We start from the raw sequence: 24,091 nt of genomic DNA, 5'->3' as shown, positions 1-24,091 counted from the left end.
TGGAGAGGACACAAAGGCAAGCTGTGGAGTGGCAAAGTGTTTGCAAACCACACATCTGACAAAGTTCTTGTATCTAGAATGAGGAAATCTCAAAACAAAGAAACAATCCAATGAGATAGTTCAAATTCAACAGGCAAAAGACTCAAATGGATTCCACCAGCTAGGAGGCGCCTGGGTGGCTCAGCCGGTTAAGCGGCCGACTTTGCCTCAGGTCATGATCTCACGGTTTGTGGGTTCAAGCCCCACATTGGGCTCTGGGCTGACAGCTCAGAGCCTGGAGCCTGTTTCAGATTCTGTGTCTCCCTCTCTCTCTGACCCTCCCCCACTTGCACTCTGTCTCTGTCTCAAAAATAAATAAACATTAAAAAAAAATTAAAAAACAAAAAACAGATTCCACCAGCTAGGAAATAAGCACATCTAGCCATTAGAAAAATACAAATTAAGGTCACAGTGAGATATTACTACACACCTATCAGAAGGGCTAAAGTTAACTAAAAAGTGTAACACCAAATATTGGTGAGGATGTGGAAATTGGATCACTCATACACTGCTAGGAGGAATGCAGAACAGCACAGCTACTCTGGGAAAGAGTTTCAGTTCTTAACGTTAAGTGTGCCGTTACCACAGGGCCCAGCAATTGCATTCTTGGATGTTTATTGCAGAGAAACAAAACTTATGTTTACCTAAAAACCTATACACAAATGTGCTTAGCTGCTTTATTCATAATAGGCCCAAACTGGACACAGGTCTCAATGTTCCTCAAAGTGTGAATGGTTAAACAGACTGTGGTATATCCATACCAGGAAGTATGACTCAGCAATAAAACCAAAGGAACTACTGAAACACACAACCTCGGATGGCTATCTTACATGCTGAGTGAAATTAAAAGGCTATAACTTTATGATTCCATTTATATTAACAATCTTTTTTTTCCCCAGTAAACTCTATGCCGAACGTGGGGCTTGAACTCATGACCCCTGAGATCAAGAATTGCATGCTCTGACTGAGCCAGCCAGGTGCCCCCATTTATATATTAATAATCTTTATATAAAATTATAAAGATGAACAGAAGAGTAGCCACCAGGGGCTTGGGATGGGGGAGAGGTGGATGCGGTTATGGAGAAGCAGCAAAATGGGAGAGTAGTGGTATTGACAGAAATGTTCTGCATCTTGATTGTGGTGATTGTTAACGTGAATCCACACATAACCAAACTGCACAGAACTGCGCGCGCGCGCGCACACACACACACACAGGACAAGATGAAATCCGAATAAGCTCTGTGGGTTGTACCAATGCCAATCTCCTGGGTTTGATTCTGCACTTGTTATACAAGATGCTACCGCTGGGGGAACTGGGCAAAGGGTACATGGAACCTCCCTGAACATTTTTGTTTGTTTGCTTGTTTTTGAGACAGAGACAGGGGAGGGGGGCAGAGAGAGAGGGAGACAGAGGATCTGAAGCGGGCTTTGAGCTGACAGCAGAGAGCCCAATGCAGGGCTTAAACTCACAAACTGGGAGATCATGACCTGAGCCCAAGTCGGATGCTTAACCAACTGAGCCATGCAGGTGCCCCTGAACATTTTTGTTTTTGCCAACACCCTGTGAATCTCTAATTTTAAAAATAGTAAAAAGGTCCATCAGAGTGAGATTCATGATGACCTAAATGACATAGGTCTTGGGTTTGCTTTAAAAAAAAAAACCTCCAGGAAGAAAAAATAAAGGAAAAACAAGTGGGAGAGATCGATGAAACAGAACTGAAAAGATGTCAGTAAGTGTTGATGCTGGGTGAAGGATATTCAGGGAAAGCATATATACTTTCCTCATTCTGTATTTGAAAATTTCCAAAATAGAAGTTTTATATAGTTCCCAGGGGTACTTAGTTCAACAGAAGGACTAAACCTTATCTGTCTACAGCCTTACTCATTGCTGGAACTTCTGAATACAGATTAAGTTCAAAGTATATCATTCTATTTCATTTGCAAAGTTTTTATTAGGACCTTTTATTTATGACCTTTAGAGCTCATAAATCACATTCTTAATCTGGCTCTGCTTACTACTTTTTCCCTCCAAGAAGTCTCCCAAAGTTATAAAAAATAGAAATTTATAAATACACATTGAGAATTATGCACAGTTTTTACACAATAATAGTCGGGTCAATGTTTCCAGCTGTCTAATCATCTCCCAGGACCTCTCATCCGAAACAGAATGACGGACTCCGAAATCTCTACAGCAGAAATGGCAGCTCTGGCCCCAACCCACCATCCACCCTCAGCATCACGGCACTGGGCAGGCACTGGGCAGGTGTTGGTTTTGGACAGTCATGGCAAAACAGGAACTGCAGAAATGCTAGTTGGGATGGCGGCGCTGTGAGGGCAGCAAGCCGGGAAGGTTTCAGCCCTGTACCTGCCACAGCTCATACGTGGGACTGTACTTAAACTCCACAGCCCAAGAATCGCCAAGAGCCGAACCACAGACTCAGCATAGGCCCAGTCTGACTGCGGCCAACTGGAAGAGTTCCAGGCCATTACAAACCTGAAAAACGCTTCCTTGGTCCAGAGGTGGGGAACCCAAATGTCTACTTAGTCTGTCGTCTTCAGTCACTAACAAGCAGCTCTTTCCTTCCAGGCAAAGGGATGGAGTGCCTGGGGCTACAGTGAGGCCAGAGGGACATGGTAGCTGCTGTCAAGTTCAAGTTTTCAAATTCACCAAGAGCATGGAAAACGGAGAGATTACTCTGGAAGAGGAGCATAAGGAAAGTTCAATATGGACCTTAGGTCACTAACCCAGGGAACGCCTTGGTCATCCTGTGTTAACTTCCAGGTGTCACTGGCATTTTTCTTCTTTGGACTTGATTTTTAAATCTCTTCCTTTGGAGACCAGCCAAAGGGTATCAGCTTGCCCAGCATCTTCCTTAACATTTTTTTTTTTTTTTTTTTTTTTGGTTTGTAGGGTACATCAAGGATAAAGTCTTCTCTCCCCAGGAGGAAAAGAGGTTGGACAGATTCAGACCTGCTTTTGGAAGAACACCCTGGCTTGGCCTGCAGGCTCCTCTGAGCCCACCTCCACCATAAGGTGGGGCCACAGCCTTCTGAACACGCCAGCCTTCCAGCAGACCGGCCAGGCCCATCCTTCAAGATCTCACCCTCCCCCGACCCCTGCCATCAAATCCCTTTCCTATTGTTTACAATCGGTGATTCTTCTACAAGTCACAGTATAATATAGCCACTGATTTAGGCTCTTGTCAGAGAAAACTTCTTTTCCCGAGATGGGGCAGGGCTTGGTAGTTCCCAAGCATGCATCCCCCAGAGGGACAATAAGTGACAAATCACTCAGGAGAGAGTGCTGCCCAGCTTTATGGGAGCGTTCAAGTGCCGGTGAGAGTCAGTGCTGCCCTTATTCTCCTCTGCCTTTAACATGCCTGCACATGCCTCCTGACTCCTGCCAGCCCCAGATCAAGACTGTGATGAGCGGGCCTCCTGTTTCCAACAGGCTGAGGGAGGACAAAGTCACCTTCCATCAGCTCGCAGGGCACTTGGAGCCCAGGTGAGGAGAGAAGTAAGATTGAGGTTCTGGGGCAATAAATTGGTGCCACAAGTTATCTGTGAGTAAGAGGGGTCCAGGTATCCTGAACTACAAACGAGGCAAGCGGTCTTTCTGGCAGTAAGCACAGCAGGCAAAGAACCCTTTCTCTCCTGCCACCTTCCCTGGCCTTCCAGGTTTCAAAGGAATCAAGTCCTGTGATAATAACTGAAGTCACTGGCCGTTCCTGCGCCCCACAGTACGGCCAGGTTGATTAGGAGAAGCTGATCATTACCGTTCCGTCTTCCTCCACCCAAATATCCAGTGCAAGTAGGTAATCTTAATATTGAGTTTGCTATTAAAATCATGCCCAGTCACGTCCGGCTGCCTGGGCTTGACCTCAAGGAGGCCACCCTCTCTTCTTCCTTGAGTGGCTTTAACGGCCCCGAGAGAGTGGTGTCCGCGTCTCTGTACAAGGCAGGCTTCCTTCTCGGCTCACGAGAGGGACCTAGAAAGAAGAAGAATCCATGGAGCCTGCCCGGTGGGGGACCCACCTGCGTCTTCTAAGGGGGATGGCTCCAGGGCTGTGAAGGCTTGTCCCCCAGCTGCAGGATGCTCAACCTCTTTGCAATAAGAGGTACATTGGGGGAGGGGGGATGAGTGAGGTGAGGAAAAGGGAAAAGATTTCCTCTCGCCAGAGGAGCTTTCCCCACGTTTCAGACCTGCTGGGGAGCCTCTCTTTCCTGCCAAGGAGGAGAGAAGGCCACCTCGGTTGGCCAGACAAGCCTCTCTGCACCCCAGCCTCCAACTCACTTCTTCCTGCGAATCTTGGGTTTCTTCACAGGTCGCAGATAAGGGTTATCGATGATGTTCTCCTCCCCATTCCGGCTTCCCGACAAGGAGGGGTTCTGCTGCAGGACAGAGGTGTTCTCCTTCTCGGCTCCAGAATCATCCTTTGAGCAAAAGCCGAAATAAAGCAAAATACCAATGGCATAAGGAAAGAGATCATGCCCATCGTAAGAACTACTATTAGCATCCCTTTCGTCAAGCAATTAGAAGCCCAGGGACCACTTTCTTGCTAATGCACCTATCCCTGCCCCAGATGAGATGAGGCCCAGGCAGGGGCCGGCTATCAGAGGAAGACGAGACCAACCGCCTGGACACAGGGGAGCACAGAACACAAAACTCTGAGCCTCTCGAGAAGACAGGGACATGAGTTAGAATAGAGTCTTGGCAGGGAGTCAGGGGCTAACAGTTAGATGCTCAAGGAGGAAACCCAGTCTGTGGGGAGATAAAGACAAAGATAAGTGACCCCTGATGCTCTGCAGGACACAGGGCCAGAACAAATCATGTGCATAGGGAATCGCCCGGACCAAACGGAATGAAAATCATGATCAATTTCCTCCATATTCTCAAATGTCTGGTACCTGCAACAGGTACCAATGATCATATTGCAGCAGAGGCCAGAAACTTCTTGAGCCCTGAGGGTTCCGGCCCAGGCAAAGCAGGGCATATGCAGGAACCAACACGGGAAGAGCAACGATAATCCCCATCAGTGACCTGTGGGTCAGGTCTTTCGCTGTTTGCTTTTTGAGGAAAGCGATCTGGGAGAAAAGTTTATAGGTTTACATGTATCCAACGTGATCCCAATTAAAACATTTTATTTGTAATGTGTGTAGACATAGAAAAAATAGGTTGAAACATTTGAAACTGGTTCTAGGAATATGGATGATTGCTTCTCTTTTTCCTTATTTATACGCTCTTCTATTTTCCAAGTTCTTTAAAATGAGCACAGGCTGTAGGGGAAGGGGGAGAAAAATCACACAACCATACCGAGGGCATGACCTAGAACTCAGGCCTGAGAGACTGTGAGTGACCAGAAGAAGTTGGTGGGGCTGCGCCCCCTGGTGACAGGCCAAGGGTTCTGCCGCTGAGGTTCCTGTCAGGTAATGGAGGCAAAAAGAGGGCCTGACCTCAACCAGGAAATCTGTTGTCAGGAGACAGCAGGGTAGAGGACGCTGCGATTGGATAAAAGGAACAGCAGGCTGTCCCACAAGGGGCAGGAGGCCTAGGACAGGGACTCCTGTCCAGGTTTAGTGAGCCTGAAGAAAATGGCTCACTTCTAGGTTCGGCTGCTCACCCCTCACTGTCCCGCCAATTCTGTTCTCCCCGAAGACCCAGTTCCAATCAGGGTCCCTGGGCTTTCCCTCTCCAACACCTGGTCTGGTGGGACCACAAGGTGACCTAGAACCACTGTGGACCTTCTGGAGGCTCTCTTGAAAGCGAGTGCTCCAAGGTCAACCTAACTCATGCTGGACACAAGGTCTGACCATGACCAGACCTGCCTGGGATGTTTGGCTCCCAATCTTTCTGAAGTTCTGAACGGCTTGATTTACTTCGCTACTGTCTTCTCTTTACTGCAACCGCTCTATCCTCAAAGTTGCTGAAAGTTCACTTCAACGCTGCCTTAAAGTGTTTCCTGAGATAATATGGATGGAAGGGGAGAGTCACGGGCGTGGAAAAGCCAGCCCTGGGGACCTCTGCTGGAGGCCACTAGGCCCTCTCCATGCGGCTCACTTGTCTCACAAGGCCAGGATGTGGGTCCCGAGTCATGGGACAACAGCTTCTCTTCTCCCAAGTAGAGCTGGAAATGCCACTTTCTTGCCTCCTTCAGGGACAGGCAGCCTTGAGATAGGGAGGGACAGGAGTAGATAAAAGTAAAGTACCAAACTGAGATTTGCTTAAAAAAGGTAGGAGCGGAAGAGTCCCTCAGGAGCCTGCGGAGGCCAGAGCACGTGAGCTCTGGTGAGCCCCACACGTCCTGGGGGTGACCGAGGTGCCTCTCGCCTTCCAACGCCGTGTCCATGCCAGCAACTGCCACGTGGGCCTCTCTGCCCTCGCTGCTCTCCTGACCCCCAGGCTGGCGTAGCCACCTGCTCCCTCGACATCTCCACCCGGTGTCAAGGACGCACCTCAAACTTCTGTGCCAGAAACTGAACTCCGGCCCTTCCCCTATGCCCGGTCCTCCCACAGTCCTCCATGGCGACTCCATCCTTCTAGTTGTTCAAGCCAAAACTCCAGTCATCCTTGCTTTTCTCAGACCCCCCGCACATCCAATCTGTTAGGATAACTTGTTGGCCTTACCTTCAAAGTACAGGCTGACTACCACCACCCTCTCTACTGCAGCTGCCCTGCTGGACCCACACTCTTTCTCTAAGACCAGTGCAGCAGCATCCTAACTGACCTCCCCATAGTCAGCGATCCCTAGGGAAGTCAGACATGTCCCTTGCCTGTTGCACACCCTCCCACCACTCCCGTCTCACCCAATTAAAGACCTGCTCTTAAAGCTGCCTGCGGGGTCCTACCTGGTCTGACCTCTGCCTCTCTCCCTCTGCCTCCCTCAGCCGCGGCCACAGCCACACTCACCTCTGTGTTGTTCCTTAGGGCCTTTGCACTGGCTGCTCCCTTTCCAGAACACTCTTCCCCAGATATTTACAGGGCTCACTTGCTCACTTCCTTCAAGTCTCCTGTCAGATGTGTCCTCAGTGATGTCCACCCTGATCACGCTATTTAAAGCTGAAACTTCCATCTTTCACCCTGGATCTTTCCCTACTTGGTCCCCTTGCGCCAACAATAGCAGCTTCATCTTTAACATACAGTAAATGATTTATTTATATATTACGTTTATTGTTGTCGCCCCACTGCCGACCCACGGGCTTCCAAAAGGCAGATGTTTTGTTTGCTCTGTTGGCTGAGGTCCCCCAAGCACCCACAACAGTATCGGGCACACACCCACACTAAGCAAATACTTGTTGAGTAAATGAATGGCACATTGTTCGTAAAAGAGCAAAAGTTGAGACGCTGGTATCTGGCGTCGGCAGAAGGCCGCTAGTTCAAACGTACAAGAAAAGAAAATTCTCTTATACACTAATTTAAAATGAACAGTCCCTTTATGTTCAAGCAGATGGGAAAAACCAGAACCAGGTTAAAGGAAGCAACTCCCTGGCAACAGTCTTTGAAGGAAGTGCCACCCTTGACACGTAAAAGAATAACTTACAATACTAGCTATTTAATGCACTGTAACAATGTCTGCAAACGCTATTGACGGAAAACGTAGATGTGTATAGGGAGCTGGTTAAATTCGATGGTTACATCCATTCAATGGAATATGTGAAGCCATAAAGAAACAACCTGCTGTACACAGATGGAATGATCACCGAGATACAGCGATAAGGGCAAACAGGAAGGGAAAACCGTTCATGGTTTGCTATTTGTGTTGATAACAATGAGGAGACTATGTCTCTAAAAGGATACACAAGGCTGGTGACACTGGCAGCTTTGTAGGAGAGAGGGTGGATGAACAGGGAACACGGATGGCAAAAAGAAATTTTTACCAAACATTTTTTTCTACATCGTGAATTTTCAAACATAGGATTATGGGCGCCAGTTCAACAAAGTAACACTGACAAGTCCAATCGATTGTGTATAAACTGTTGCTAGAATCCTCTCCTTGGGGTCTTCTTATTCACGTATTTACTTTTAACAGAAGAGCAAGTGTTTGTACAGCCTAAAACAGTGGGGGCGGGGTAGGTGGTGAGGGAAGCAGCGAGTGCCGTGAGCTGAGCTGCTGGACACCTGACGTTCATTGCTGAGTTAGGTGTTCCTATTCCTGCTTGAACTTGTGAGGAAACAGACTCACGTTAGGTAAGGCAACCAAAGTCACAGTCTCTGGAAAGCAGTGCGGTCTGGATTTGAAGGCAGGCCAGTCTTTGCTGTCTGACTTGACCTCTCGGCCACCCTGCAGTCCACGGGCAGCTCCCAGCATTCTTTCAGCCCCGGTCCACTCACTGCCATGACCTCGTCTATGTCATGACCTGGGGGGTCAGATAACACATCTGCGGGCCCTTTTAACTGCTTTGTACTTACAAAAGGATGGTGATGTCTGCTTAGAAGATTCCTCCTTCTCCTAGGGTGAACCTCATTTGAGTCCATGACCCCATCACCATATCTCAGACCAAATTAACTGAGTCCAAGACAGAAGTGTAGAATATCAAGTTCCTCTGCTTTATGTAAAGCCATGGGCTTCCAGCCCTAATTCTGAAAGGAATAATCCAACATTAAAGAAACGTGTGTCCAAGCAAGGAGGCCCATCGGCACATCACAGAGAGAGCGTAGGCACCTTTCCCCTGCATTCTGGAGCTGCTGGCTGCCACAGGCCTCACAGAATCTTAGAGAGCACGGGGAATGCCTGGTTCAACGACAACCGCCAAGGCATCCTTTGCTCCGAAGCCAGGGCCAGTCTTAAAGGATGGATGTGACTATGGTAGGCTGACCACAGGGTCCCGCAGGCCTTAAAGGCATTTGAGCTCCTAGCCCTTCTTCGGCTCTACTTGGCTCTTTCTCGCAAACATGCAGGAACACGAGTGGGGTCTCAGCCTCTTATGTGCAGAGCACAGCACACGGCTAACCAGATGAGAACACCCACAAGCTCGGAGGACCACATCTCACCTGCCTTGGTCTCTGTGCCCACGCACTCTCATCTCCTCCCCTGGAAACGAAATGCCCGTAACCAGGCCAACCCTGCCACCGCGCCTCGTCCCCTAGGTCCCTTACCCTCTCACCTACCAAAGGACATCACTCCAAAATGTTTCCTTCTTTCCTGCATCCACTTTTCCTCTCTACCAGATCATTCCCATCAGCGTACTGACATGCTGTTGTTTCTTTAATCTTAAAGAAACAAACAAAAATAAATATACCTCTCTCGACTCCTTAATGTTTCCCCTTTGGCCACCACTCCATTCTTCTCCTTCCCTTTACAGCAAAATTCCTTGAAATGCTTGTCTATATGAGTGCTGTCCAGTGGAACTTTCTGCAATGACATAAACGTTCCCATCTGCACTGCCCTGTATGCTAGCCATTAGCCACAGGAGACTATTTGAAAAGTGGCCAATGTGACTAAAAAACTGAATTTTTAGTTTTATATCACTGACATTAAGTTTCTTTGTTTACTTATTTATTTAGATTTTATTTTTAAGTAATCTCTATACCCAACATGGGGCTCGAACTCACAACTCTGAGATCAAGAGTCACACACTCCACAGACTGATCCAGCCGGGTGCCCCGAATTTCAGTGTAAATAGACGCGTGGCTACCGTAACGGACGGCACAGTCTATACTTACAGAGTCCAATTTTTCTTGTCCTTTTCCACCTCACCCACACCCAAGGCGCTCTCATGGTTTTAAACACGATCTACACGCTGATGACCCCAAATTCCCATCTCTCTAGCCTTAACAGCTCCCCACACGGCAATCCCTATATCCATCTTGCCACCCGACATCACCGCCTGGCTGTCTAACAAGCATCTCAAAGCTCCCCTGTTTAACCAGAACCCATGCCTTTTCCCCATCCCTGTCCCACCCAGGTCTTTCCGATCTTGGCTGAAGGCAATTCCGTCTTTCCTGTTGTTCAGGCAAAATACCTTGCATTTCTCTTTGGCTCTCCTTCTCACACATCTCACACCCAAACCATCGCTTGGCTCTGCCCTGAACATAGTCTAGAATCTGACCAAATCATCTATCTGACCACGTCTCCTTATCTTCACTTCTACTACCACCTTTCCGTTTACTGCGGAGCCTCCTCACTGGTCTCTCTGCTTCTGCCCTTACCGTCCACAGTCTATTCTCAACATAGCAACCCGACTGACCCTGTTAACAAACCTACACCAGACGCCGACCCTCCTCCGCACAGCATTCCCAATGGCTCCCACCTTACTGAGCAAAAGCCTAGTGTTTAAGACAGCCTTTAAGGCGTGGCCCCCCCCCCCACCCCCCAGAGCTCCCCTTTGTTCATGCTACCCTGATGGCATTGCTATCCTTCAACACAACAGCTCCCACCTCAGGGCCTCTGCATATCCTGTGCCTTCTACAAGGAGTACTCTACTCCCCGATCTGTACAAGCCTTGTTCCCTTTAGGTCTTCACTCTGATGTCACCTTCTCAGGTGACCTTCCCTCGTACTGTACTACTTCCTATCTCCTAATTTATAATTTTTCCTTAGCTACATGAGGGCAGAAAATGCTGTCTATTTTGTCTCCTGTTACTTCCTCAGCACCCGGAACTGTGCCTGGCTGGCAGACACTTGTTCAATATTTGGTGAATGAATGAATGAATGAATGAATGAATCCCCAGGACATGGACTTGTCTCTCAAGCAAGAGATCATCACGAGCCTGATCTCAGGCTTCCGGGGTGACAGGCTGAGGGCAGCACGGGAGACTTTTGGGGGTACCGTGAAGTGGGTAGAAGGCAGGACCCACCGTGCTGATGTGCAGAGGGAGGTTCTCGGTGTCTGTCTGCTCATCCTGCTCTGAGGAATCCGTCTCTTCCATCTGTTGCATCTCCAGCTCCGAAGGAAGGAGGGCTGTCAGGTAGGGGATGGTGAAAGGCCTGGCAGCGATCACTGGGAAATCGGAAGAGGGGCACAATTCCAGTCACGGCGCCCTCGCAGCGGGCCGAGAGCCTGACAATCCCACCAACAGCATCGAGTAACAGTAACGGCTAACGCGCTCCAAACACTCAGCGTGGGCCATGCCACGTCCTACACGTTATCTTTAATCCTCGCCTCCACCCTATTGAGTACAATTGCCAGCCCCGTTTCACAGATGAGGAACCTGAGGCACGGAAAAGCGACCTCCTCGAGCACACAGAGAGTGGCAGAGCGACATCTCAACTCGGGCAATATGACCTCGGAGCCCACTTTTACCAAGTAGAACCAGACTCAGACAGAAATGGGCTGCATCTGAGCAAAGCACCAGCTTAGTGATCTTATACCCCAGGTCAGTTAGCCCCGCTAAGCCTCATATCTGGGCAGGGATATCGATCTCTTCACTGTAAAGGACTCAAGTCCAAATACTGGACTTGAGAACTCTCTGCATGTAAGTATATCCACTGAGCTAACAGTAAGTGAGCATTCCAGTTCTTCCAAAAAGCATTGATGAAAAGAAATTTTTAATAAAAAAGAAAAAAAAGAAAAGAAACCACCTATGTGTACTTCTATGGCAGAATGTGATTAGCAGAAGACACTCTAAGATTATTTTGGCTACGGCTCAGACGTGAGGTCCTGTGGTCCAAAAGAGCTAGGTTGAATTCTATCTACCAGCTGTGTGACTTGGGGCAGATGACCTCATTTCTTTTCTCTATAGGCCTCGGCTTCCTACGATGGTGGGGACAACAGTTCTGAACTCATAGGTTGGCTCACGAGAGGATTTAATGAGACAATATAAGAGAGATGACTGGCGCAGCATCTGGCCCTTATGAACTGTTAGCGGCTAGTACTCGAGGGCCAGGCAGGCAGCGAGCACTCAATAGGGCTCAATAGGACTTAACCGAACCAGTCGCCCAAACCAATCTCTCTGTTCACCTCTGAGAAAAGCGAAGCCTGTGGAGATGAAGTAACGTGGGCACACGGTGTCGTGACCGTGTGGAGATGAGAACTGCAGGGACATGAAGGGCAAAGACTGGGGGAGGTTCTGTAAGTGCCCCACTCCCGATGCCAATGTCCCTTCTACTACAAGGGCTGTTGCTTCTACTGTATGAGTCTCTCTGATACCTGGGGCTCAGAGTCATCCTCGAGGTAGCTTAAACTCAACCTCAAGCAGCTGATCCCAACAGAGGCCGTAACATTTTGCTTTTATCAGTTAGGGACAGGCCCTGAAGACCTGGGAGAAGGAACCAGAAGTGCAAAGAACAAGGGGCACCTAAGACAAAGCCAGAGCCTTCATTTCTTCCTACCATGCCAAGAGAAAAGGAAGATGGTGTGATTATTTCAAGTGACAAGACAGGGTCCACAGAGGGGAGAGACTCTCACATGGAAACGTGCTGACGTCGTCTTTGAAGAGACTCTGGGTCTCGCCTGTCTTTGCCATAAAACGGGTGAGTGCCCGCTCCACGTCTCGTCTCTGGGACGCAGCCTTCTCCCGTAGGACCTGGTAGTCTGACACGGGCTCGCGGTACGTCTATAAAGAGAACAGCAAAGACACTAGATTAGTATTGATGGACCATCCTTGCTGCTGCTGTGTCCTTCCACCCTTACAATGACCCAATGATGTCAATGAGAGCCGAGACCCCTCACCAGGGGCAGTGGAGGGGCAGAACGAAAATGATGAAACTATCGCTAATTTATTTTGAAGTTTAAAAATTAGAAACATATGCTGACTTCGGCTCAGGTCATGATCTCGCGGTTCGTGAGTTCGAGCCCTGCGTCGGGCTCTGTGCTGACAGCTCAGAGCCTGGAGCCTGCTTCGGATTCTGTGTCCCCCTCTCTCTTTGCCCCTCCCGACTCATGTTCTGTCTCTGTCTCTCAAAAATGAATAAACGTTAAAAAAATAAAAATAAAATAAAAGAGGTGTTGGAATCACCTGGCAGTATCTCCTAAAGCTGAACACGTGTATCCCTGATGACCCAGCCCTCCCACTCCCTCCTGAGTATACATTCAATGGAATGCAAATATATGTGCACTAAAAGATGTGCAATAGGTTGAACCGTTATGTATAAAATTGCAAGTATCTGACATTGCCGATTTACAAAAATTGCAGTTTCCCATGGTTTAACCGAATGCTAGAATGTTGACAGCAGTGCCATTTGTATAAGCTACAACCTGGATTACCTCAAGTACCGAAAGATTATGTATATGTTGAATATATTTCAACTACACTCAGCACTTGGAGGGGAAGCTCACAAACATAATGTTGAGTGAAAGAAGCCACATACATAGTTTATACAAAGCACAAAAACAGACAAAAGAATTTATGGTGATAAAAATCAGATTACCTTTGAGGGCTAAACACTGAAGGGGAATGGAGCCTTTTGGAATGATAGTTTATGGTTTTCTTTTTTTTTTTACGATTTTATTTATTTATTTATTTATTTATTTATTTATTTATTTATTTATTTATTTTGATTTTATTTTTAAGCAATCTCTGCACCTAATATGGGGCTTGAACTTATAGTGCTAAAATCCAGGGGCGCCTGGGTGGTTCAGTCAGTTAAGTGTCCGACTTCGGCTCAGGTCATGATCTCACGGTTTGTGATTTCGAGCCCTGCATCAGGCTCTGTGCTGACAGCTCGGAGCCTGGAACCTGCTTCAGATTCTGTGTCTTCCTTTCTCTCTGCCCTTCCTCCCTCCCCACTTGTGCTCTGTCTCTCTGTCTCTCAAAAATGAATAAACATTTAAAAAAAAAAAGGTCACCTGCTCCACTGACTGAGCCAGTCAGCTGGCCTCTATGGTGTTTTTGGTGGTTTTATTTATTTGTTTTTTTTGAGCTCTGGGTACTAGTTCAACATGTGTGTGCACTTTGTAAAACTTCACCAAACTGTATATTTATTATTTGTGCTTTTCTGTATGTTTGTGATACTTCAGTAAAAGTTTACTTAAAAAAAAAAAGGTATTGGAATCATTCCCACTGTTGTCAATGTTAATTCAAGTGCAATGTTAATTCAAGTTAATTCACCTATATGTGCAGTTCCCCGTCCACACTTAAACACAGAAACAAGTAAAAAAAAAATTTGAGTGGATTGTGAACATACTTGTTAACCACATTAAAATGCACGATCCCACAATTATTTAAGTGTTTATTTATTTGGGGGGAGAGAGAGAGAGAGAGAGAGAGAGAGAGAGAGAGAGAGAGGGAGAGAGAGAGAGGATTCCAAGCAGGCTCCGCGCTGTCAGCATAGAGCTCGATGTGGGGCTCAAACCCACAAGCTACGAGATCATGATCTGAGCCCAAATCAAGAGTCAGATGCTTAACCGACTGAGACCCCCCCACAGGAGCCTCAAGATCTTACAATTATTTTTAAGATGACTGTTTGACATTCAAGAAGCTGGACATTTAATAGGAAGCTTTAAAAGAGATTCTTGAAATAATTTGTAGATGAGAATGAAAAAAATTAGTTTTATGATTTTTTTTTCAAATGACTTAGATTTAATCATCAGAAACAAACTAAGTGGAAAGTTTACAACAGAGAAGAATTACATGTCAGCGCCTTTTGCAAACTGAGCTGGGACAGAAAGGGGCTGGGGCTGCCTCTCAGCCTTCCAAAGACATCCACAGTGTCCCTGGCAGTTTGGCTCAGGGAAGAGGGAGCCTCTGCTGGCTCTATGCACTGAGGAGTTTTATGATTTCTTAAGGGCAGCTGACGATGCTGCATATCTTTGTAATGTGCCCTTTTCAACCATGAGAGCTATAAAAGTACCAAAACAAACTAATTTTAGAATCAGACCTCCAGGGGGGCCTGGGTGGCTCAGTCGGCTGAGTGTCTGACTTCGGCTCAGGTCATGATCTTATGGTTCATGAGCTCGAGCTGCACATCGGGCTCGCTGCTCTCAGCGCAGATCCTGCTTCAGATCCTCTGTCACCCACCCCTCCCCTCAAAAATAAATAAATATTAAAAAAAAAGAAAGAATCAGACTTCCAACTTACTGGTCCACCAAGTATTAAAGATTTCAAAAAATAAAAAGCAGAGGCAATCCCATGGTTGTCATTATAAAAGAGGTAATACATTTCCTGAACCTTTAATATGGGTGAGATAATCTTTTAATGTATATTATTTTGGTATAGTGTTACATTATAATATTTGTGTAATAAGCAAATACTGGAATATGTACTTAATATTTTTACTGACCGAGATATACTATAAAAGAGTGAGGGACTGCTGTAGGTTGAACGGTATTCTCCCCAAAAAAGAGATTTGTTGAAGTTCTAACCCCAGTACCTCAGAATATGATCTTATTTGGAAATAGGGTCATTGCAAGATGTAATCAGTTAATGTGAGGTCATACTGGAGTACAGTGGTACTAATCCAAGGTAACTGGTGCCCTTATAAGAAAATGGCCATGTGAGGAGAGATCCAAAGAGAATGCCACGTGAAGACAGTTGGAATGATGTATCTACAAGTCAAGGAACGCCACAGACTGCCCACAAACCACCCAAAGGTAGGCAGAGGCAAGGAAGGATTCTCCTACAAGGCGAGCCTGCTGACACCTTGATTTTGAACTTTTAGCCTCTCGAACCATAAGACAATGTATTTCCGTTGTCCTAGGCCACCTAGTTTGTGGCACTTTGTTACAGCAGGGAGCCCTAGGACACTAATAGAGACTTCCGGTCAAGGACAATGGCTGTGTTGCAATGGTGGGTGGCCGTCTATTCCTGAGGTGTGGAGAGATGTTCTGGAGAACTTGCCCCAACAGCCCGCATGATGGCCACATTTGCATTAGTGCATGGTGTGGAGGGGAGGACAGAAGAAGTATGTGAAGACCCCTGGGCACACCACACCTTCCCAAGGGGAGGTGAAACTGCTAGTGTGGCAAATGAAAACACATTCGAACGCTGGAGAACATAATTCTCCTTTGCCAAATTGTCTGTCAACGAGGAAGGACATTCTGAGCTCTGAACTACCCTTTGCCAACAAACTTTTGGACTCCAGTCTGACAGTCAGGAGGAACTGACTACTTTTGCATCCGCATTGGCCCCTGCCAATAGGGGGGCCAAATCACTCACCGGAGTTTTGATGTAGGTGTGAGGGTCAGGGAACTCGGGAAAATGGCTGGGGATGTGCGGCGGGTGGGGTCGGTTCTGCCCCGCAGTGAGGGCCTTGGGGGTCACTGGTTGATTGGTCACTGGAGCTGCAACAGAGTCACAAGAGGTTACTCCTCCACCCCAGGCCGCGAGTCTCTACCCCGTCCCTCCTTTGCTCAAAGTAAATGCTGGACCTCGATGTTCTCCTTGTAGAGCAGGCACTTTGTATTTCTATCTATAAAAGTCCTTTCATGCCTTGAGGACCTGAGAAGGTCACCCCCACATACAGCCATCTGCCATCATGCCTCATAGGCAGGTGAGTGGGTGGCTGTGACAAGCACTATATAAGGAAGCACGCTGAGGAACTAAGGAAGTTGGGTGGGCTAGGAACAGTCTTTTCACAGAACCCAGATAACAAAGACAGACACTGGGCCAGGGTATGTCAGTGTGTGCTAATGGAAGCAAGAGGGGATTGAAAATGGCCCTTTCTAAAAGGGTGCCAGCATGAAAAGAGTGCTGAAAAAAATCTAGTATATTCTCCCTAAGGTCCTACAAGCCCAAACTAGTTACTCCCAAGTCAGTTTATGGCACTCAGTTTAGTGAAGACAGAGGTCTTCAAACTTTTTGCATGAGGAATAGAGAGTAAATATTTTAAGCTTTGCAAGCCATATAGTCTGTGACTGCTTAACTCTGCCATGATAGCATGAAAGCCACCATGGATGATACGTAAACATGGCTGTGTTCCAATAAAACTTTATTTACATAAACAGGCAGTGGCCCACATTAGGCCTACAGGCCATCGTTTTCTTGATTTAGGGAAGAATGAGAACTTTTGCATTTTTCAAACGGCCCTCTTCTGGAGCTAAAGCACAAGAACCACAGCAACACCTCCAAGATGGTTTACTTTTCTGGTGACTGAATTTTGCACCCTAATCCTGTTAATCTAAATAGAGATCATATTGCAGGCAGCCCCAGATAATGGAAGGGAGCGAGCCTGTAACAAGCAAGTAGCTACCAACCGATCCCCGTCCTATTCAATGAATTCATTCCACGACTATTAATTGAGCACTTGCTGAGTACCTCAGTTCACAGGCACTTACGGGCAGTGATGACCATCCTCTGAGACCGCTTTGCATAGGCAGGGAGAGTGTCCACGTTGAAACCTAAGACACAGGAAAGCTAAAATCACTGCCCAGACCACTGGCTATTGACCATGGAAGGGGAAGTCATACGGCAGTTTAAAAGGTTCAAGTCCCAGCTTGAGAGCTTTGCGGCCACTCGAAACCAGCTCCAGCAGAATCCCCCAACAGGGAAGAAGGGGATCTGTGAAATGGGTTCAGAGGAACCCTCTTTTGAGGGAGCCCTCTCTCAAGCTAAGAGCAAACCAGGAGACTCACGAGGGAACTCAAGAATACTCGGCAGACGTGGCTGACTCCTGGGGACTCTTCTTTCTCTCCTAACTCCAACTCAGTTGCACTGAAGAATTGGAAACTGGAGGTGTACTCACCCATCTCGACCAGCGTGACCACAATATCTGACAGTGTGGGCTGGGTCCGGGCTGTGTGCTCACAGTAGGACTTGGCGCTCCTCCCAATTTCTGAAATGTCTAGGAAAGGATCAAAGGCATAAAATCTTACTTTCAGTTCCCAAGAAATTAAGTACAAAATTATCATAAGAGCCAGCAGTTCCACTCCTGGGTATACACCCAAGTGAACTGAAAACAGATACTTGTGCACCAATGTTCACTGCAGTATTTGCAATGGCCAAAAGGTGGAAACAGCCTGTTACTCATCAGCTGATGAATGGTTAAGCAAAATGGGGTCCATGCATACAATGGAATATTATTCAGCCTTCAAAAGGAATGAAATTCTGATACATGCTACATGGACAGACCTTGAAATTGTTATGCGAAGTGAAATAAGTCAGACACAGAAAGTCAAATATTTTAAGACTCTACTAACATGAGGTCCCTAGAAAAAAGAAAATCCACAGAGATGAAAAGCGGATTCGAGGTTACCAGGCGCTTGAGGGAGGGAGGAATGTGGAGTCAAAGCTATGGATACAGTGTTCTGTTTAGATGATGAAAAGGTTCTAGAAATGGATAGTACTGACAGTTGTACAGTTGTACATGTATTTACAGCTGTGAATGTATTTAATGCCACTGAATTGTTCATTTAAAAATGGTTATGGGAGTGCCTGGGTGGCTCAGTTGGTTACGCCTCTGACTTTGCCTCAGGTCATGTCTCGAGGTTCATGAGTTCAAGCCCCGTGCCCGGCTCTGCGCTGACAGCTTGGAGCCTGGAGTCAGTTTCAGATTCTGTGTCTCCCTCTCTCTCTTCCTCTCCCCCATCCATGCTCTGTCTCTCTCTCTCTCTCTCTCTCTAAAATAAATAAACTTAAAAAAAAAAAAAGAGTTAGTGGAACATTTGGCTGGCTTAGTTGGTAGAGTATGCGACTCTTGATCTCAGGGTTAAGTTCAAGCCCCACGTTGGGATTAGAGATTATTTAAAAATAAAATCTTAACGGGCAGCTGGGTGGCTCAGTCTGTTTAGGCATCTCACTTTGGCTCAGGTCATGATCTCGCGGTTTGAGCCCCGTGTTGGGCTCTGTGCTGACAGCTTGGAGTCTGGAGTCTGGAGTCTGCTTCAGGTTCTGTGTCTCCCTCTCTGTCCCTCCCCTGCTTGCACTGTCTCTCTCTCCCTCTCAAAAATAAAGAAGCGCTAAAAAAAAAAAAAAAAAAAAAGAACTAAAAGTTAAATAAAATCAAATCTTAAAATAAAAAAAACCAAACAGAATTACACCAAAGTCCTTCAGGGAAAAGGGGAGGTATGAAGCTAGGCTCCATAAATGGGCTCTGGAGGTGGGTGGGTAATTCCATCAAAGCTCTTGAAATTGTGCTGCACTTCACCTACAGAAAAGCCCTTTTCCAGGGATGGGTCCACAGATCTCACTCTGCCTGATGCAGATACTAACACGAATCCTAAAACTTTGTATCCAGAGCTCTTTTATCTTTATTTTTTTTAATTTAAATTCAAGTTAGTTAACATCTAGAGTAGTAGTGGTTTCAGGAGTAGAACTCAGTGATTCATCTCTTACCTATGACACCCAGTGCTCATCCCACCAAGTGTCCTCCTTAATGCCCATTCCCCATTTAGCCCATCCCCCCACTTACCTCCCCTCCAGCAACCCTCAGTTTGGAGTCTCTTAACTTATTTTTTATCTTTTATCTTATTCCTTTCTTTCCTCTATATTCATCTGTTGTGTTTCTTAAATTCCACATATGGGTGAAATCATATGATATTTATCTTTCTCTGACTGACTTACTTCACTTAGCATAATACCCTCTAGTTCCCTCCATGTCCAGAGCTCTTGCCAACATGGAGGTGCCCAAGTCTCAGCAAGACCCCGGCATAAGCCATCTATCCTTGGTATTCCTTGGAATGAAGTGGCAGACTTTTATGCTCTTTTCAGACCTTTTAGTTTCAATATTCACATTTTTCCAACACAGCTACTTCAGCTTCATCCCTCTCAGTGGCAACCATTTCTTCTGAGAGGAAAAAAAGGCCTCTTGCCCAGTGGTATTAGAAAGAACAACCTCGGGGCGCCTGGGTGGCTTGGTCGGTTAAGCGTCCGACTTCGGCTCAGGTCATGATCTCACGGTCCGTGGGTTCGAGCCCCACGTCGGGCTCTGTGCTGACAGCTCAGAGCCTGGAGCCTGTTTCAGATTCTGTGTCTCCCTCTCTCTCTGCCCCTCCCCTGTTCATGCTCTGTCTTTCTCTGTCTCAAAAATAAAACGTTAAAAAAAAAATTAAAAAAAATTATAAAAAAAAAAAAAGAAAAAGAAAGAACGACCTCAACCATGATGACCTTTAAACTCTGAATTCTAAGATCTTTTCAAGAACTGAATTCTCAGGGTGCCTGGGTGGCTCAGTCAGTTGAGCGTCCGACTTTGGCTCAGGTCATGATCTCGTGGTTCGTGAGTTTGAGCCCCGTGTCAGGCTCTGTGCTGATGGCTCAGAGCCTGGAGCCTGCTTTGGATTCTGTGTCTTCCTCTCTCTCTCTTTGCCCCTCTCCCACTCACGCTCCCTCGCTCTCAAAATTAAACACACATTAAAAAAAAAGAAAAAAAAAAAAAAGAACTGAATTCTTCTCTGTTGGGAACTATTAGTCCATTCCTTTAGGACAAAAGTTCTCAACATGTGGTCTGGGAATCCCCAGGCAGCCCTAAAATCCTTTCCAAAGTCCACAGGCCAAAACTATGTTTATAATAAAGTGAAGACATTCTTTGACTTTTTTACTCTCGTTTCTCATGTAGTTTTCCAGAGGCTATATGGCCTATGATGATGATATCATGGGTCTGAGGGATAATGGAATGTGGGCCTGCATATGTATACGTTCGAAATTTTCTCAATTTTACTTTCTAATGTGGCAAAAATCTCTCTACATAAAGCCCATGTAGACAAAACTCCTCAGGTCCTCGATATTTAAGAGTCTAATGAGGTCGTAAGACCAAAACATTTGGTATTTAAAAGTTCCAAACATCAGCTGCAGAGAGCCACCTCACCCCAGACCACGTCCTTCCTGGGGCAGCCCACACTGAGTGCCTGATCAAGATCTGAGTACAAAGGCAGGGCCTTTTCAGCCTGATGTGGCCTACTCTGATGGGGGACAATTGCTCCAGAGCTCCCCAGTGAGGTGACCAATTCTTTATTTGGCCTGAATTGCGGTTAACTTCTCCCCCTGCCTAAACTTTTCTCTCACATTTGTAAGTGTTGATCTCCCAAAAGACACCTTAAATACCCTCATCTCTCATTCCATCCTACCTCATCCCTCCCACCCGAAATAAAACCCAAGCAGGGAAATACATGGCATAAGCAGAAAAGGCTATGTGAGACCATTCCAGGCTCCTAAACCTCAACATGTTTCCTTTATTTATTTATTTACTTATTTTAATGTTTTTACTTATTTTTGAGAGAGAGAGAGACAGAATGTAAGCAGGGGAGGGGCAGAGTTAGAGGGAGACACAGAATCTGAAGCAGGCTCCAGGCTCCAAGTTGACAGAACAGAGCCCAACTCGAGGCTCAAACCCATGAACCGTGAGATCATGACCTCAGCCGAAGTCAGAAGCTTAACTGACTGAGCGACCCAGGTGCCCCAACATGTTTCCTTCTAAAAGTGTTTTTTTTCCAGAGGTGTCTGGGTGGCTCAGTTGGTTAATCATCTGGCCCTTGATGTCGGCTCAGGTCATGGTCCTACGTGTGTGGGATTGAGCCCTGCGTCAGGCTCTCCACTGACAACATGGAGCCTGCTTGGGAGGCTGCCTCTTTCTCTCTGCCCCTACCCCCCCTCTCAAATATAAATAAAAAATAAAGGTGATTTTCCATTCTATAAAACTTCTTTACCGTCCCTCTTTGAATCACATACTATAGCATTTGATTATGCAGCGTGTAGCATCTATTTCATGGGAATTAATCATAGCTCTGCAACAAAACAATAACTTCTTTGAGCACAGCGAACAGACAGCAGTAACAGCACCTACAAATCATCACGAGCTTACAATATTCCTAACATCATATGTTTTACATATGCATCTCATTTATACTCACAACTCCTTGAGATACAAATTATTATCCTATTTGACAAATAAGGACATTGAAGTTTAGGAGGTTTAGCGACTTGCTCAGGCTATGAAGGGGCAGAGCAACAACTTACACCCATGTCCATCTGATTCTAAAGCCTGTAAGTCACTTTACTGTGTTCTTCTTATTCCTAAACCCTCTCTTACACCATCACATTGCAGGACACAGAACAAGATGTCTGGTTGACTTGAAGAGGGCCGATTGTTTCCTGGTACTTACAGCTCTGCAACATCTCTGTCAATGTTTCCACAGATGCTTTCTCGGCACTCTCAAACCCTGCCTCTGTCAACAAGGAGCTCACGACCACCTGAAGGGTTCGCCTCCGGGCCAGATGGTAGTTATCAGCAGGATTAGTGGACTGTTTACTTCCTGATCTCTGCAAATCAGTACCATTAAAATCAATCAATCAATCAATAAATAAATAAATTTCACCTACAGGACAAGGATGCAATGAAGTAGTTCACATATCATCAATGGTAAGCAAAAGTTCTCTTGCTAAATATTTATTTATCAGTGCTTAATGAAAGGTGGTAACCTCTGGCGTTTAGACTTACAAATCTCAGCCAGCTGAGTAATCAAGTACCAAGGGGCTACCCTAAACTTAAAATTCCAATAACACAAAATATCCATTTTTACTATTTTAGCAGATTATCAGAATATATAGCTGAAAAAAAATGCATGATGGGATTGAATTCATGTCTATCTCTTAGAAGAAAATGCTCTATTGTTCCTCCCATCACCACACCATTTCACTAACAAGAAACATTAAAACAGCACCAGACGACGCTGAGGAGTGGAAGGCAAGCGACAACAGCACAGAAAAGTAGAAAAGCTAAATATTTTGAAACGGGAATCCCTCCCAAGTTTGGCTGGCCAATAAGAAGGCGAAACTGGCGTCTTCGAGCCAATCAGGAGGTGTTCCGGGTTCCCAACCCCCAACAGGAAGGGAGCCAATCAGTACACAGGTCGGCGAACTCAGGAGGCCGCCGCCAAGTCCCAAGGAGGGGGGCATGTACGGCCTGAAAGACCCTCCTCCACTTGGAGCTCAGAGTGGGGCTGGATTTCTAGCTATGAGGTTGTTGCCCACACTAGGGGGGAATTACAGAATGCCCAGACTCTCTCGGCTTCGGCCCCGCGCCTCCCGCGCTTACCGTTCCGGAGCCACCGGCCCCGGCAGTGGCCGCCGTGTCGGCCATCTTGCTCTGGCGTAATGTGCGCGAGCGCAGGGCAGGATGGGACTTGTAGTCGCAGAGCGGGGAGGGCGTGGAGCGCGTGGAGAGCGGGGAGGGCGGGGAGAGCGGGGCGTGGCGGCGTGCACCCCTCTGGGCTTCCCTAAGCCTAGGCCGGTGGGGTGTGTGTATCTGAGGCCCCCAGCTCACGTGACCTTCTGCGAGTGGTGGGTTCTTGCCTACCCAGTGAGCCTCGGATTTGGCCAAGAAGATGCGTCCTCGGTCTCACACCTGTTTCTGGTGAAATCGTTTCTCATAAAGAGCACATTCCTGGAACGCTCCAAACTTGGCTGATCGTTAGCAACACCTAGCTGGATCCCATTCGGTCCCACTGACTCACTCCCTGGGGAAGGGGCCTAGAAATCGGCATTGTGAAGCTCTCCAGGTGATTCAATTTGGGGAAACCCTATTTTGTGCTGACGGCCCCGCAGCCCGCCAGTGGCCCACTTGGAACTAGAGCCTTCTGATCAGATAGCCCGGGTCTTTCTCTGCATCCCGCTGCCTTCTCCCCTTCAATCCGCAGGTATTTGCGGGGCAAGCCGGGAGGCGCAGGCGGCGGGCATCTGTCCGGTGCCTGCCTCTTTCCCCAGAGCGGTGCGTCCACGCGGTGCTCGTGGTTTTCTGTGTTGTACTCGCTCATCAGCCACTTCTGGGTGGGGGTTCTCCGTGTAGGGACGGGGGACCGCACCGCGCCTCATTTTGCTCCGTCAGCGAGTACCTGGGAGGGCGCAGACGCTGGGTTTGAAACCTAACACTCACCAGATGTGAGTCAGGGCACATTACCTAACCTTACTGTGCCTCAGTTCCCTCTTGTGAAACTGGGGTGGGATTGATAGAAAAGAAAATGAACTAATACACACAAAGGGTCTGGCCCGGTGCCAGACATACAGTAAGTCAAGAAACAGCACATAAAGTTGCTGTTCATTTCCTGCGCCACGCGTGAACGAAAGGCGCGCGCCTAGAAGACAGAGATCTGGGAACCTGCGCCACACTCGCCCCATCCGCTCACCTGAGCCTGGGGGCGTTCCCCGCCCCCTCACCTAGGGCACGTGGGTCGGGGTCTGCAGGGCGGGCCGCGCGCAGCGCGGGGAGGAGTCGGGGCCCAAACTTTAGCTGAACCCAGCACCCAGCTCC

The 24,091-nt window shown here is 47.2% G+C and overlaps 1 protein-coding gene across 6 annotated transcripts; it reads right to left on the bottom strand.

The window, feature by feature from the left end:
- Nucleotides 1-1,963: 1,963 nt before the first annotated feature.
- Nucleotides 1,964-24,050, bottom strand: TAF8 (TATA-box binding protein associated factor 8). 6 transcript variants are annotated; one of them, XM_007085193.2, is made up of 9 exons: nucleotides 22,880-24,050; nucleotides 21,948-22,104; nucleotides 17,597-17,695; nucleotides 17,190-17,252; nucleotides 16,072-16,196; nucleotides 12,384-12,531; nucleotides 10,834-10,976; nucleotides 4,334-4,473; nucleotides 1,964-4,028 (listed from the first exon to the last, which is right to left on the bottom strand). In XM_007085193.2, exons 1-9 carry the CDS (start codon nucleotides 22,922-22,924, stop codon nucleotides 4,016-4,018), a joined length of 933 nt encoding a protein of 310 aa, XP_007085255.1. In that variant the 5' UTR covers nucleotides 22,925-24,050; the 3' UTR covers nucleotides 1,964-4,015.
- Between the last annotated feature and the right edge of the window lie 41 nt (nucleotides 24,051-24,091).

The sequence above is a fragment of the Panthera tigris genome, chromosome B2, assembly GCF_018350195.1.
Source record: "Panthera tigris isolate Pti1 chromosome B2, P.tigris_Pti1_mat1.1, whole genome shotgun sequence".
NCBI classification, from domain to species: Eukaryota; Metazoa; Chordata; class Mammalia; order Carnivora; family Felidae; genus Panthera; species Panthera tigris.
Note: the sequence above shows the minus strand (reverse complement) of the source record. Positions and strands in the feature narration are given on the sequence as shown.